Here is a 14,311-nt window from a genome sequence, read left to right on the forward strand (position 1 = left end):
GACCTGCATCTGGTTTGTTTAGTTGCATTCAGTTGTTTCTACTGGACATGTGGCAGAGGAAGACTCTGTTGGATGAGAATAAAACAGGAAATAAAAAATGGATACCAGTAATGTTTTTCTGTTGTAGTTATGCCAGTAGTTTCATGCATTTCTTCATTGTGCCTTTTATACTTAATGGAAAAATGACCCCCCCCCCCCTTTCCTGTCATTTGTCTCTTGTCAGCTTATATTTTCACTTTTTCATTAATCGTTTTTGTATTGCATCATCAAAGAAGATGATAAACAGTTAATCCATGTCTCAGGTCTGGTTTTTAAAGTGCATATTAATAAATGTGTTGTGTTCTGTCTATTGCCTGCACAGTTGCTTCTGAGTAGTAAGATGTTTCTGCTGAATTTGTTTTTAACATTTTAATCTTTGCCTTTGAGAAGAAGTTGAAAGATGTAACTATTTCTTTTTAAAGGATTTCCCAGACTTACAATGCTAGAATGGAGCCTGCCAGCATCGATAACCTAAGTGTTCTGTATCTAAGTCCTGACTTTATTGTGGTTAACAAACACTGGGATATTCGCATCGACAGTAAGAGATGGTATGAGAAGCTAACTGTGCAGAGTCAGCTGAAGAATAAGTTCCCTGAACTTGCAGACCCAGAGACATTTTACGGTTTCCGGTATGAAAGCTCAGTTTACTGTATTATCAGTGTGTTTAAGTTCAGTGTATTTCTTAAGTTGATAAATTTAATAGTTGTGTACTTGTCATAACTTGGGATCTGTGTTGTCCAATTTGATTCCTCCTCACTCTTGGTTCTTTGGATCCAATCTTGGATCTGATTCTGTCGCTTAGCAAGACTTGCTATCTAAGCCTCAAGCTCCTTCCTCTCCCGTTATGCCTCAGTTGTCATCTAACTCCTCAGATCGAGTTTGCTGCCCCACCTACAGAAATCTACAATGATTACAGACAGAAAAAAATGTGTGTGTGTGTGTGTGTGTGTGTGTGTGTGTGTGTGTGTGTGTGTGTGTGTGTGTGTGTGTGTATATATATATATATATATATATATATATATATATGTGTGTGTATATATATATATATATATATATATATATATATATATATATATTTTATTATATATATATATATATATATATATATGTATATATAAAAATTATATATGTATATATTTTATTTTATATTTATATACATATATATATTTGTGTGTGTGTGTGTGTGTGTGTATATATATATATATATATATATATGTGTGTGTGTGTATATTTAATTTTTTTACATATATATTTATATAGCACCATAATCTGGAGCTCAAACCCAGAACCTATGTGTTCTTACATCCTCTAGATCACTCTCAACTGTTTAGGTTGGGGGATGGACAGGTGGGACGTGAGGAAGAATGAAATTGGACAACAGAGATACCAAGTTATGGTAAGTACATAACTTCTAAATCTGATATTGTCCATTTCATTCTTCCTCACTCTTGGCTCTGAGACCCCAGCTATGTAAATCCTGGGTGGCCCTCGTGGAAGGGTATGACTGCGTACCATGGAGCCAAAGAATGCTCTGTTTCTATATACAGCATCTAATTTGTAATGACAAACAAATGTATGAGACTTGGACCAAGTTGCTACTGCACAAATTTCATTAGTAGGGGATCTGGCTGAAAAGGCAGATGAGGTGGACATCGACCTGGTAGAATAAGCTTTTGGGGGACGGGGAAGCTGCATGTCATTCAAGGAATGGACAGTAGAAATACAATTAGTAATCTGCTTTGCTAGAGTGATTCTGGACAGTGCCTGGCCTAGTCGACTAGGTGAAAAAGAATTGAATAACTGCTCAGATTTTCTTTGCTGTTTTGTCCTATGTAGATAGAAACGCAACTGTTTATGCCTGTTCAGTAAATGCAGCATATCGTCTCCCTTGTTTGAGTGATTGAGAAAAAAAGACTGTCAAGTGTATGGATTGGTTAATATTTGGCTGTCTTTTTAGGCATAAAGGTAGGATTTATTCTTAAGGAAACTGTATCTTTCAAAAGTGTAATATAAGGCGGGTTGGATGATAAAGCTTGTAGAGGAGACGCACTCTTTGCTGAAGTGATGGTCACTAGAAAAGTAGTTTTCCAAGATAGAAATTTCATGTTACAGAAATTTGTAGGTGCAAATGGGTTCCGAGTAACACCTTGAAGCACAATGGTGAGATTCCAAGGTGGAGACATCTTTTATTGGAGGCCTAAGTAGAAAATCCCCTTTCAGGAAGGCTCTACAAAACCTGGATGTTGAACAGGAAGATGAGTAGTGCCTTTCCCTACATGAAAATTTGCAATTGCTGCCAGTTGCAGTTTATAGTGGAAAAACTAGCCCCGTCTTGATAAAGTGATCTTAGGAACAGGGGTATAACCGAAGTAGAAACCGAAAAGGGATCAGTGTTCTGTTTCATTGCCCAAATTGTGAATCTCTTCCATTTGCTACTATAAACCTTTTTTGCTAGCCTGGACTTTCGTAGAATCATTGGAAGTGGCGAAACCAAGCAGTTAACCTTAGGGATCTGAGGTTGGGACTTTGATGCTGTGATGGATGGGAAAGCAGATCCTGCCTGGGATCCAGTATCCATGGAGAATACATGCTGTGAGACTGTAGGAAGGGGAAGCATACATGATGAGGCCAGAAGGGGGCAATAAGGATCAAAGTTCTCTTCAACCTGCTGGCTTTCTGTTGGACTTTGGGGATCAGAGGTATTGGAGGATAAGCCTACAGGAGACCCAGGGGCCAGTCGTGCACTAGAGCATCCATAGATGACTCCCTAGTTGGGGGGATCAGAGTGAAGTACTTGCTGCACTTGCACAGGGGAGAGAGGCAAAGTGGTCGAAGCGGGGTTGGCCTCCTTGGATGAATATCTGGTTCACTACCGATTTGATTCAGGGACCACTTGTATGGACTCAAGATCTGCTCAGTCTGTCCGCCAGTATGTTGGTCTCCCCAGGAATGTGCGTTGCAGTGAGTAAGCAGTTTGAAAAGATCACCCAATCCCACACCCTCATGGCTTCCCTGCACAAAGGATATGACTGGGTCTCCCCCTGCTTGTTGATATACCGGACTACTGACATGTTGTCTGTTTGAATTGCAGTCATTCCCAGACAAAGCCAGTCGTGAAAGGCTTGCAACATCAGAAGGACTGCTCTCATCTCCAGGACGTTTATGTGCAGTTTGATCTCTGTTCTAGACCAGGTACCTTGGTTCAGTCTTCCTTGATATTGCCACCTCCACCCCAACAGGGAAGCATTTGTGGTCACCGTGTTAGTAGGGGAGGGGAAGAGAAAAAGCCCTGTGAAGATAGAGGTCATCTGAAATTATCCACATCCTTGCATAGTAGTGGCAGTATGGACTGAACAGTCACCTTACAGAATTTCATCTTCGAATAAGTTCATACTGCTTAAATCTAGGACTGGTCGCAGGTCCCCTGTCGTCTTTGGCACCAAAAAGAAAAGCATGAGTAGGTTCTGTATCCTTGTTGTTTGGTCGGGACCCTCTGGATGACTCTCTCTTTTTTTTTTTTTTTTTTTTAATAGAAGTTTCTGAACTTCTAGAATGTTTTTTTTCCCTCGGAGTGGGTGGAACATTGGAGAGATTCCTTTTGGGGCTTGGAGGTGGAAAGGGAATATAATAACTTCTGGAAAGAATGTTTAGCACCCAGGTGCCATTTGTTAAATTTGTCCAGGCATCCAGTTGTAAGGATAATATGCCCCAGACTGCCTCCAGAGTAGGACAGTCAAGCAACGCTTCAGGAGCATTAGTAGGGCCTGTCAGAGAGAGGTTCTTCAAAGCACTGATTCTGCAGACCTCCTCTGCCTTTAGGACAGCGCTTGCCATTAAATCCTCTTCCTCTGCCTCTAGAAGAGGACTCTTCCTGAGAATCCGGGAGAGCGCCCTGGGACTTTCTTGAACCACTTCTTCCCACTCCATTGGTTCCTCGAAAAGGTCCTTTAGGGGGAAGAACATTTGATCCCTAAGGCAGATAAGGTCTTTCTCTCCTGCTTACTTGTAGGTAAGAGTTTCTTTAACTGATGGTCCAAACAAAGAAGAACTATCAAAAGGGGCCTTGATGAAGGATGCTTTAAGGGTTCTGCAAACCACAAAGCCTCATCCAGGCATGTCTCCTAAGGGCTATGCCTGTGCTGGCTGCTCGAGAGGTTCCCTCTGCAGCATGAGAGATTTTCATCTATTTCTAATTCCTCGATGAGGCTAGAGTGGCCATTTGGGGAGGTGCCTTCTTGAGGTCCTCCTCTGACAAAAACTCTGCTAGAGAATTGGCAAGCTGCTTAACCAGATCATTCTGGAGATGTGTGAAATGTGCCAAATAATTTAATGCTCTCAACAAAAAAGTATCTGAGGCATATATGTACTTCCCGTGCCTGGCCAAAGCTTGAGACTCCTTGTTCAGGGGATGGACAGTGGAGCTCTTCTCTACTAGCTCCTTCTAGTGGCTGCCAACACCACAATGGCATCAGCGGGAACACCTTTGCTCCAGTATGGGCGATCACTAGGTGGGCTGAGGTACTTGTCTGCATGCTTAGGTATGGGCTTCACGGTGTCTGACTCCTTCCACACCCAGCAGGCAACTAAATCAATAAGTTCATCCACTGATGGGGTCACCCAGAACATAGATGGGCCTGTCCAGAAGGCTTCCAGAAACACGGACTCCTTGGAAGAAGGGGGTTGGGACAACCATCTACTCTTTTGCTTCAGGATTTCTAAAATATCTTCAAAGGAGATGTTGTTGGGCAGAGATCAGGGGACCCTTCTCTTTCATCAAGGTCAGGGTCTTCTGTTAAGGAGTCCAGAGGGAGTCCAAATGCTTCCTCTTGCACTGTTTCTTCTGATAAACCTTCCCCATGGGATGCTCGGGGGAGGAATCATAGGAGTGGGGGACTCCCTGAGGGGGTTAGGTCTGAAGGCTCTCCTGATGAATGGGTGCAAAGTTCGGATCAGAGGGTAATTGGGTAGGATGCATGGGATGGGAGCCATGTTTCGCATTCTGGAGAAAGCCCTCTCTGCCACCCGAAGAGCAGACACAACTAGGGAAGCTCCTCCTCTCTCGTAGCCGAAGCAACCAAGGAAGAGAAGATGGAAACCATCCTGGATACGATGCCTTCAGATAGCACAGGACCCAAACTGTCGAGGGCCGAAGCCCCTAGGGGAAGAAACAGATCCAACAAGGTCAGAGCCAAGACCAATCCTGTGGAGTCAGCACTGACATCTCTGGTCCGGGACCAACTGCACTCCAAGGGTATTGGAGCAGAGGTAGTCTGGGACACAGCCGGAGTTGAAGAAAGACAAGTTTTCAGCTCCGATGATGGCTCTCTTGAAAAAGTCGAATCCTGAAGTTTCAAAGCTGGAGGTTGGATTGGAAGAAGAGACTGAGATATCGGAGTTGGAGCTTAAACAGATCCAGTATGGGTTAGAGACGGCAAAATCCCCAAATGAATCTCAGCTTTGATGAAAGTCCACATCATCCTGTCCATGTCTAAATGAGACGGCCAAGAGGATCTTGAGGAGGCTGATGAATGAGTGGACTTGACAGGGGAAAGGCTGGTCCGAGCATTCGGAGCTGGAGAGGGAGACTTACCCTGAAGCGGAGTATGGCTCTGGGGCGTCCGATCTGAATGTTTCCAGTCCGAGGAGGATTTGCATGGAGTTGAAGAACTCTGGATTCGGATAATGTCCAAAGGATCCGAGGGGGTGCTAAGACCCAAAGTCTTAGGATCTGATAGTACTCCGTTCTTTGTAGGTGCCACTTCATTCTCATCCGAGGAAGTGTTCGGATCCAATGCAACATGGATATCGATTGGATCTGACGTGGCTGGCTCCAGTAACCTTTGTCTTTTCTCTGGTATAGAAGTCATAGTCCCCGGAGATGCTGAAGGGGTATGCTTCTTAAGCTCCTTGGAAGTAGAAGGCTTTGCAGGAGTTTGAGCCCCAGAGGCCGGAAACAGAACTCTCAAGATCAGTTTGTTTCTGCAGTCTGCAAGGGTGCGAGGATTAAAGGCCGCACAAATTTCACAATCTGCTACTAAATGCCCTGGCTCGAGACAATACACGCACCTCTTGTGCGCATCCGAATTTGAAATCTTCTGCCCACAAGAGGCACACCTCTTAAACCCTATAGGGTTTTTCAGACATACTACTCAAGCTCAGGGTTCTCACACACGTACACGCACTAAACTGAAGTTAAACAAGTTTACAAGTTTAATAGTAAGTTTCTCAATTAACACTACACTCTAAACAAAAACAATGATACCTAGAAAGTTTTTTTTTTTTTTTTTTTTTTTTTTTTTGCAGGAGAGAGATAAGGAAAAGAAGAAAGAGCTGAGCAATGGCCACTAAAGAGAAACTTGGAGGGGAGGAGGGGCATACAACCCTAACCCCAGTGAAAAAACAGCTGAATAGGAGGGGAGGACAGATATGAGAGTAAATAACATTAATGCTAGTTAAAGGGAGATTTACTGAGAACAAGTTAGAAGAGAATAGGTGAATAGATATAAAAAAAATACATCTCAGCTCGAGGCAACAGGAACGTGTCTGAGCTGGAAGGTGGCAAATGAGATTTTTGGGGTTAGAGGAGAACTGAGGCATTATGGGAGAGGGAGGAGCTCATGGCTCTGATCATAAGTCTTGAAGTGGCCGAATCGGATCTGAACTCTGATCCAAAGACCCAAGAGTGAGGAAGAATGAAATGGACAATATCAGATCTGAAAATGTTTTAAGTTACTTTGCTGCTTAGTTTTCTTTTACAAACTCGAAGGTTTTATACAGTTTCTTCTGTGTTGCCTTTTTGTATAAATGCTGTGCTATTTGTCTTACAAGTTGCTCGTTTAAGTGGATATAGAACTTTTGAACATTAATTTAGGTGGGGGATGCATTTTTAATGCGACCTGCCTGGAGCCTGTCTTATGGCCATCTTATTTCTCATCATTTCATACCAGAGTAGAAAATTGGAGATGAACAGGCAAGTACATGACCCTGGACCAGTTACACCCACCTAGGCAATAGCTGAGTTAAAAAAAAAAAAAAAACAGCCCCTATGAAATCAGTGTTGGACATTTGTACCAGACTATGAAAAGCTGACTAGACACTGCCAGTCAAACAATCAGGAGTTTGTTAGTGGAATTTATCAGAGCTTTTGGTTATAACAGAAGAAATTTGAATGGATGTTTTTCACAATGTTAAGTATTATAATTTGATCTCTGGACCCGTCTCAGATATGCATTGTCCTTATCAAGCCTTTCATAGTCAATGGTGGTTGAATTTTGAGGCCAGCACCAGTGGAGACAAGTTGCCTAGTGCATGGGTGTCACTCATGTTGCAGAAGGCAGTGGCTGTTTATCCTACCCTCATGGGGAAGGACGGAAAAGCTAACACTCTCTCCTTCTCTCACCTCTCTAACTCCTTCTCTCATGCAACCTAATGTTTACCCCCTTTCTCTCTGACATCTCTCTCTTTTTCTCATTTTGCTAGTAACCTTAGACAATTCTAAATATTTGTCTCACTCAGCCATGTTAAATGTAATTTTAAATGTGTATCTATTACTCTTAATTTTCTCAGCAGTGTATGTATCCTTATCTGTGCATGTAGAATTCCAAAATTATTGTTTTTATAATTAATTTTGTATGTAAATTTTGCTTGGAGTTTTATTCTCCTGGCCTCTGCTGAAAGGGGGTATCCTCAACTTTCCTGGTAAACCAATGTCAAATAAATAAAGCCTTCTAGAATCTCTTCTTTCAGGATAGTTGGAATATCCTGGGTGAGAACCCCTTTCAGTGTTGCATTTTATTTTGCAAGCATCAGTTATGTTTTTCGGTGCCTGGAAGTTTGCATCCAGCCTGGAGGTCTTGATCTTTTCACAAAAGGCTTTGTACTAACGGTAGCTACAATCTCATTGTCATCATATGAAGAAAGCAGGATAGGTGGGGATGCAGCAGATTTTTGTCGCAAGACTTACTGTCAAAGTTGGTGACTCCACCTCTACCAGTAGACCTGTCACCAGTGGCATACCACACGGATCTGTGCTGGGCCTTTTATTGTTTGGAATCTGTTCCTTGGAAATCCAGGCGAAAGTGGACGGCCTTTGGCTTACCAAGTTCACTGATGATTGCAGATTGGGTGCAATCATTGAGTTCCCCAATGATTATCACCTATTTATTACAAGAAGGGCTAACACAGACAAATGATTAGTGCCAAACCACTGAACGCAAAAAAAAGTGCATTATTATCTGGATTGGCAAAGTGGAATTCCCTGCTAATTACATTATTGACAGCACCCCCCCCCCCCAAGTTCATACCCAGTGGTGCAAGATGTTGGAACACAGGCAGATAGCAATGCTATCAAGTTTCCACAGTGGTAAGGAAAGCCCTCTGTGTTGCGCATCTTAGGGCATCGCATCCAGGTCTAAGGAAGTTACAGCTCCACTGTACACGACCCTCATCAGACCATTAATAGAATACAGTGCTCCCTTCTGCATGTATGCAGCAGCTGGAAAGACCACAGCAGTTTCTCACCAGCAATATACAGGGCCTCCAAACCATGTAGATAGACTGAAAGCCCTGTCAAGTGTGCTCTGTATTGTATAGACTACTGAGAGGCAACTTTTGCCTGGCCTACAGGACAGTCTCTGACCGTGCCGTGATGGATATGCTGCACATATGCAAGTCGGATGACACACACTCATTCTAGGGATCTTAACCTAGCCTATGACATTAACAGAACATGCTGGACATTAACAGAACATGCTGGAGAGTTCTGGACATTAACAGAACATGCAGAGAGACGTATCTCCCAGAGATTGCTGCTACCCTGGAACAAACTTCCAATTCACGTAAAGCGGAGCTTCTCACTGACCCTATTGAAGCACAACCTGGACAAATAGATGGGAGACTGCAAATTCACCCCAAGGGGGTGGCACCCATGTCCCTCATGGACAGAAGTAGTCCATATTTATCACAAACTCGCTCTGTGAATTACGTCCATCTAACCAAGAACAGTTGAGGCAACTCAGGATCAACATGGCTAGGCTTGTAAGGGCTCTAGGGCGGCTAGCTTAGTAAAGTCCTGTGAACCTATGACCATGGGTTGACAAACAGTATTTCTACTAAACTAGTGCCTTCAGGCCTCTGGTATACTGGTAGTGTCACTGAGGCCTCCCTGTCTGTGCTGTCTTGCTCTGTAACTACGATATTTTTATCCCTGTTCATTTCATATGCTGTTCCCGTTTTCTTTTGTAAGGAATGCTTCTCTGAGATATTCTTGTTAACTCATCAGTAACAAAGCAAAAAAGAAACCAGAAACATTTCTGAAAGCCACTTTTAACAACTGAAAAGAAAAGGGAAAAGTATAAACTTGGATTTTCTAACCATGACTTTGTGAATTTTTCTGTATCACTTTACATTTGATTTGTGTCATTAGCCAGCTGAACTGTCGTCTCCCTCAGTTAGTTACTACAAAAATTGCCTCCTCCAAAGTGGCAGACCTCTATCTCAAAGCTTCTTGATCTTGTGGAAAGCCTTAAAAGTTTTTGTCCCCTTTTGTGAAAAGTTAGGAGAGATTTCTCATTAAAAGTTCTTCATTGCTCAAAAACAGAGATGTTCTTCCCCTTTCCAAGGGATGTTGCACCATAGCTTTCCTACCATCACCCATTCAATCCATTTATTCCTCTTCTGCTGTGGCAAGAGCCCTACATCTACCATCTGGGTGTGTTCCATTGGTTCCCAACTTGTGGGCTTAAGTAGCGCATTTGATCCACTAGAGAGAAAGAGAGAGAGGGAGGTGACATGCAATTGGGAGTGGGCAAGTCTGCGGGATCCTGTGCAGCTTCATGAATGCTGGCAGTTACTGAATGTATGTGTGGTACCACACTTGACCTCCACTGATTATACAGAATAGCGCTTTGCAGGTCATGTTCAACAGGATTTGTGTTTAGTGGGTGCAACACTTAGTGCTGCATCTGAGTGTCTCCCAAGTGGCAAGTTAGTCACCTCCCTTCCTCTCAGAATGTGTAACCTGGCATCATTCACTCACTCCCATCCTACCAGCCTGTCCCCTCTAGTATCCATGCTGCTAATCAAGCACTGGATTGCAGTCAAGACTTCATTCCTTTGCACCAATGGGCTGGTCCTGAAAATGCCTTGCTGGAATTTTTTTAGTTGATTTCTGCTCCTTGCTTGCTGACTTTCTAGCATCCTCTTGATCAGATAATGCCCATTCATTCCTCCATTCCAAGTATTACACCCAGAGCTGAGGCAAGAGTTGTTTGATGGGTTGGGGTGTTATTCTGTTTAACCATGTGATTTATTTGTATTTTCCCAGCAGTGAAAGTGTTTTGGATAGTCTTGTCCCTCCTCAGTGTAGCCCCACCCTTTTGGCACGAGAGACCAGTGGAATGTGTCATTACTGTGCCCTACCTTTGTGAGTGTGTGCTTCAGCACACGCATTATAAAGGCAGCCACCCATCAATGGCTTGGCAAGCCTAACTCTTCAGGCCACTCCTATATGCCACCACCCCTCCTGCAAGGGATAGTAGCAGGGTGTGCATCCAACTCCACCTCTCCCTCAGGATGGACCTGCCCTTCCTCCCTGCTGTTGCCATCAAGCCCCCAGGATGGACCTGCCCATCCTCCCTGTTGTTGCCATCAAGCCCCCAGGATGGACCTGCCCATCCTCCCTGTTGTTGCCATCAAGCCCCCAGGATGGACCTGCCCATCCTTCCTGCTTTTGCCATCAAGCACTTGAGCCACTATTCAAATTCAGGTTGTCAGGGCTTTAGTCTGGGCATTCAGCAGACAGTGGTTGTTAATTGAAGATATCAAGGACTTCAGAATAAGGCAGTCCAAACAAATACTTAACTAAAAGTAGCTAAACAATGTAGTCTTAGTAACATGACCTTCAGAAAGGGTGCTAGTTACTTTACAAGTAGCCTTGAAAGCATGGACTGGACAGATTGATAACTGTTGACTTTTTATTGCAAAAAAAGAAACCTGAAGATTGTGTGAGCTGCTCTGAATTTTTAGCTATGTATCATTTGACATTGTAAGCTTGGGATGGAGACCAACTCTACACTAGAGATGTTTGACAGCTAAGAAGTCAAATCAAATGGCTGCTCTTTGACTGTAGCTAATTCCCATGGATAAAGTATTATACTGCTTTACTGTATCATATTTCTTCCTCCATTTTTCAGTCAGTACATCAAACACATTCATGTTTTATATTCAGAAACAGCTGCTTGCTTAGTCTGTGAACTAAAACACACACACACACACACACACACACACACACACACACACACACACACACACACACACACACACACACACACACACACACACACACACACACGCTGATAAGAGGTCTGTCTTGAAAGTATTCTTCTTTACAGATATTTGGCATATCCATTGCATGACTGACCCATTATCTGTGAGTTATGTAATGGGAAATTTGTGTGGAAGAATTGTTTGTTTACATTATTTTGTTCCTTAATGATGCATATTTGTGTGCTGATTGTACAGTTTGCTTTTGTGTTTATAATACTGTGGGTTACTGCTCCATTGGTACCAAGAGAGCATTGGCTTTGTAATGCTGACCTCATTTCATCAGATATTGATGGATTAACTGGTGCTGTCCCAACAGATTACATCACCATGCAAGCATATACAGTTTTATCTGAAAAATAGGTTCAACTCAAACCCCACTTTCATTTTCCTAGCTATGTACTAGTACACATTGTGTGATGTGGAGCAATTGTCCTTTTGAAACTTAAGGAATTCACGTCTGTCCTTGACTATATACATGGTGTGTCTTTTCCTTTGCAAAACTTTTATGAAAGCAGCATTTAAGAGACATGAACTTAAACCACCCAAGCAAATGTTGGGGTTATGGGAGAGATATCTTAGACATTGCAGTTCTTACTTTTACATTCCTGTCCACCACTGGTGTGCTGGCTTCTGGATATGTGAAGTTCAAGACAGGGTTCTCATCCCCCACAAAGGCCAGTGATAAAGTAAAAAAAAAAAAAAAAAAGCGATATTAGAAAATTCACTTGCATTGACTAGACAGCCTGTGTAGGCTGATGTTAATAGTATCAGAAGTGTAAAGTGGACAGCAGGCAGGTGGTACATCTAAGTCCCATGGGAGGGGTGGGAAGATAATGGTTGTAGGTAAATGGAAAATCAGCATTAAAATATAATCCTTGACAAGTTAAGGCTAAAATTAAATACAGTATTCAAGGGAAACAGTTGAATTAAGATTAGAATGTATTTGTTACTTCTTTTTTTAAGTCTTTTTTCCAAAGGCTGTCCTAATTATCATCCCTTAATGCTCATTAGGGCTGATTGCCAGTTGCATCCATTGCCTACTGGTGTTTGCATAGGTTATCTTGACATCCACCAACTTCTTGATTACTTTACACCACTGAGTTCCACTAGTAGGTGCACATACTATCCTCACTGCAGGCTAACCTCTGCTGTTTTTTCCATTTTTCTCCCTCTGAAAGAAAAAGGCATGCACTGGACAGTTCAGCACTTGTGTGTCCTCCATGTGCTACCAATTTGCAGTCATTGTGGTAGCCGTAGGATCTGTTAAACTCAGGACAATATTGGTATCTGATTAGCTTTTCTCCCTGCATGCAGTTTCTATGGTATTTGTTTCTCCTTTCCTAGCCAAATTCCATTAATCTAAGACCAGGCAACTCTAAGCTGAGTCAGGAGACCTATTTCTGTGCATATCCTACAGTAGGTGCATGTACCAGAAGGAGTAGATATAGCAGATTATCTGTGCTTAACTTTACAGTCTTGCTTCCTGAACTCTTCTGTCTCTTTTCAGATTTTGCCATCAGTTGGATTTTTCTACCAGTGGTTCCCTGTGTGTTGCATTAAATAAGGCTGCTGCTGGCAAGGCTTATACGTGCTTCAGAGATCGATGGGTCAGAAAGGCTTACCTTGCTCTGGTAAAACAAAAATAAATTCTTATTTAAATGTATAGTTTGAATGGTCTTCTTTCTGTGTGCTGCAACATTTGCTTTATTCTTTAGTTTCCCCCCTTTTAGATTTTTTTTGATGTTTCTATTCTTGAAGTTTGACATTTGTCTTCTGCTTCACCTTGAACAGTTGTATCATAAACTCACAGAGTATATATACACATGACACAGACACACATAAAGACACAGACACACACACACAGAGACACATGGGGACACACACTCCATTTTTTTTCTAATGGATTTTACATATCACTTTGCTAAGTAAATAAAGGTGCTCTCGTATAGATGCCTGTAATGCATTTACAGGTAGTATCATATAGTCTGATTGAAGTCATTGTTTTTGTGAAAAGAGAAGAACAGTACAGTGCTTTAGAACTGGAAATCAAAGATAAAATTTGGTTAAGTAGCTTATGCAGAATAATTTGTAAAAATTTTTATTGATCTCTGCCGTTTTCATACATTGTGCCCAAATTACTAGTTTTGAATTATTAATTGTTAATGATTATGCCTTGCCTTGGCATTTGGCAACCAGAACATTCTGTTTTGCTTAGGAGGCACTGATCACAGATCATTTATTGACCAGGCTGGTACATAGCTGTGATAACATGTCGCGGACACCTATCTGTATGCAAATCCAGAGAGAGAGGGCATTTTTTTTTTAATATCTTTAATAAAAATGATTTTTTTTTTAAGTGACATAGGTACATATACAGTAAAAGAAAATAAAACCATAATAATATTTCCTTTATTTTCACACAGTATACATATACATTTTATTTGTAACAATTTTTATTTACTCCAGCATTTCATAAATTGCTCAATTCTTCTTTTCCCGTAAATATTCCCTTCTCCTCCTCTTGAACATTGTTTTGTGTGCATTATCCCTACAGATTCCATTTATTTCCATGTAATTTTCTCCTTCCATTTTATAAAAATCCCACTTCAGTTTCTTTATCTCCTTTACAATATTCAGTATTTTGTAATTGGTTTAGATTTTAATTTACATTTAAAACAGCCCTGTCCAAGGCCAAGAATACAGCTTCTATGGGACCTGACAATATCCCTGGCTGTGTTCTACAAGAACTACAGAGTGAACTGGCACCTCACCTATGTGCCCTATTCAATCACCGCCTCACCTCAGGCTTTGTCTCTACCAAATGGCACACGGCTACAGTCATCCCTCTCCACAAAGGAGGAGCGACTATAGACCCTGGGAACTATCGCCCCATTAGCCTGACGAGTCTGATATGCAAAGCTAATATAAACAAGGATATAGGGAATCT

At 42.0% G+C, this 14,311-nt stretch overlaps 1 protein-coding gene across 3 annotated transcripts in view; it reads left to right on the forward strand.

Annotated features, from left to right (window-relative positions):
• Positions 1-14,311, forward strand: part of RPUSD1 (RNA pseudouridine synthase domain containing 1) — a 556,524-nt gene that overhangs the window by 37,597 nt on the left and 504,616 nt on the right. For all 3 annotated transcript variants that reach the window (XM_044089724.1, XM_044089725.1, XM_044089723.1), the window contains exons 2-3: positions 462-668; positions 12,872-12,995. In XM_044089724.1, the coding sequence (XP_043945659.1) occupies positions 487-668; positions 12,872-12,995 (306 nt within the window). In that variant the 5' untranslated portion in view covers positions 462-486. The remainder of the gene's footprint in view (positions 1-461; positions 669-12,871; positions 12,996-14,311) is intronic.

Source organism: Protopterus annectens, chromosome 12.part0 (assembly GCF_019279795.1).
Source record: "Protopterus annectens isolate FY-2018-M chromosome 12.part0, PAN1.0, whole genome shotgun sequence".
NCBI classification, from domain to species: Eukaryota; Metazoa; Chordata; order Ceratodontiformes; family Protopteridae; genus Protopterus; species Protopterus annectens.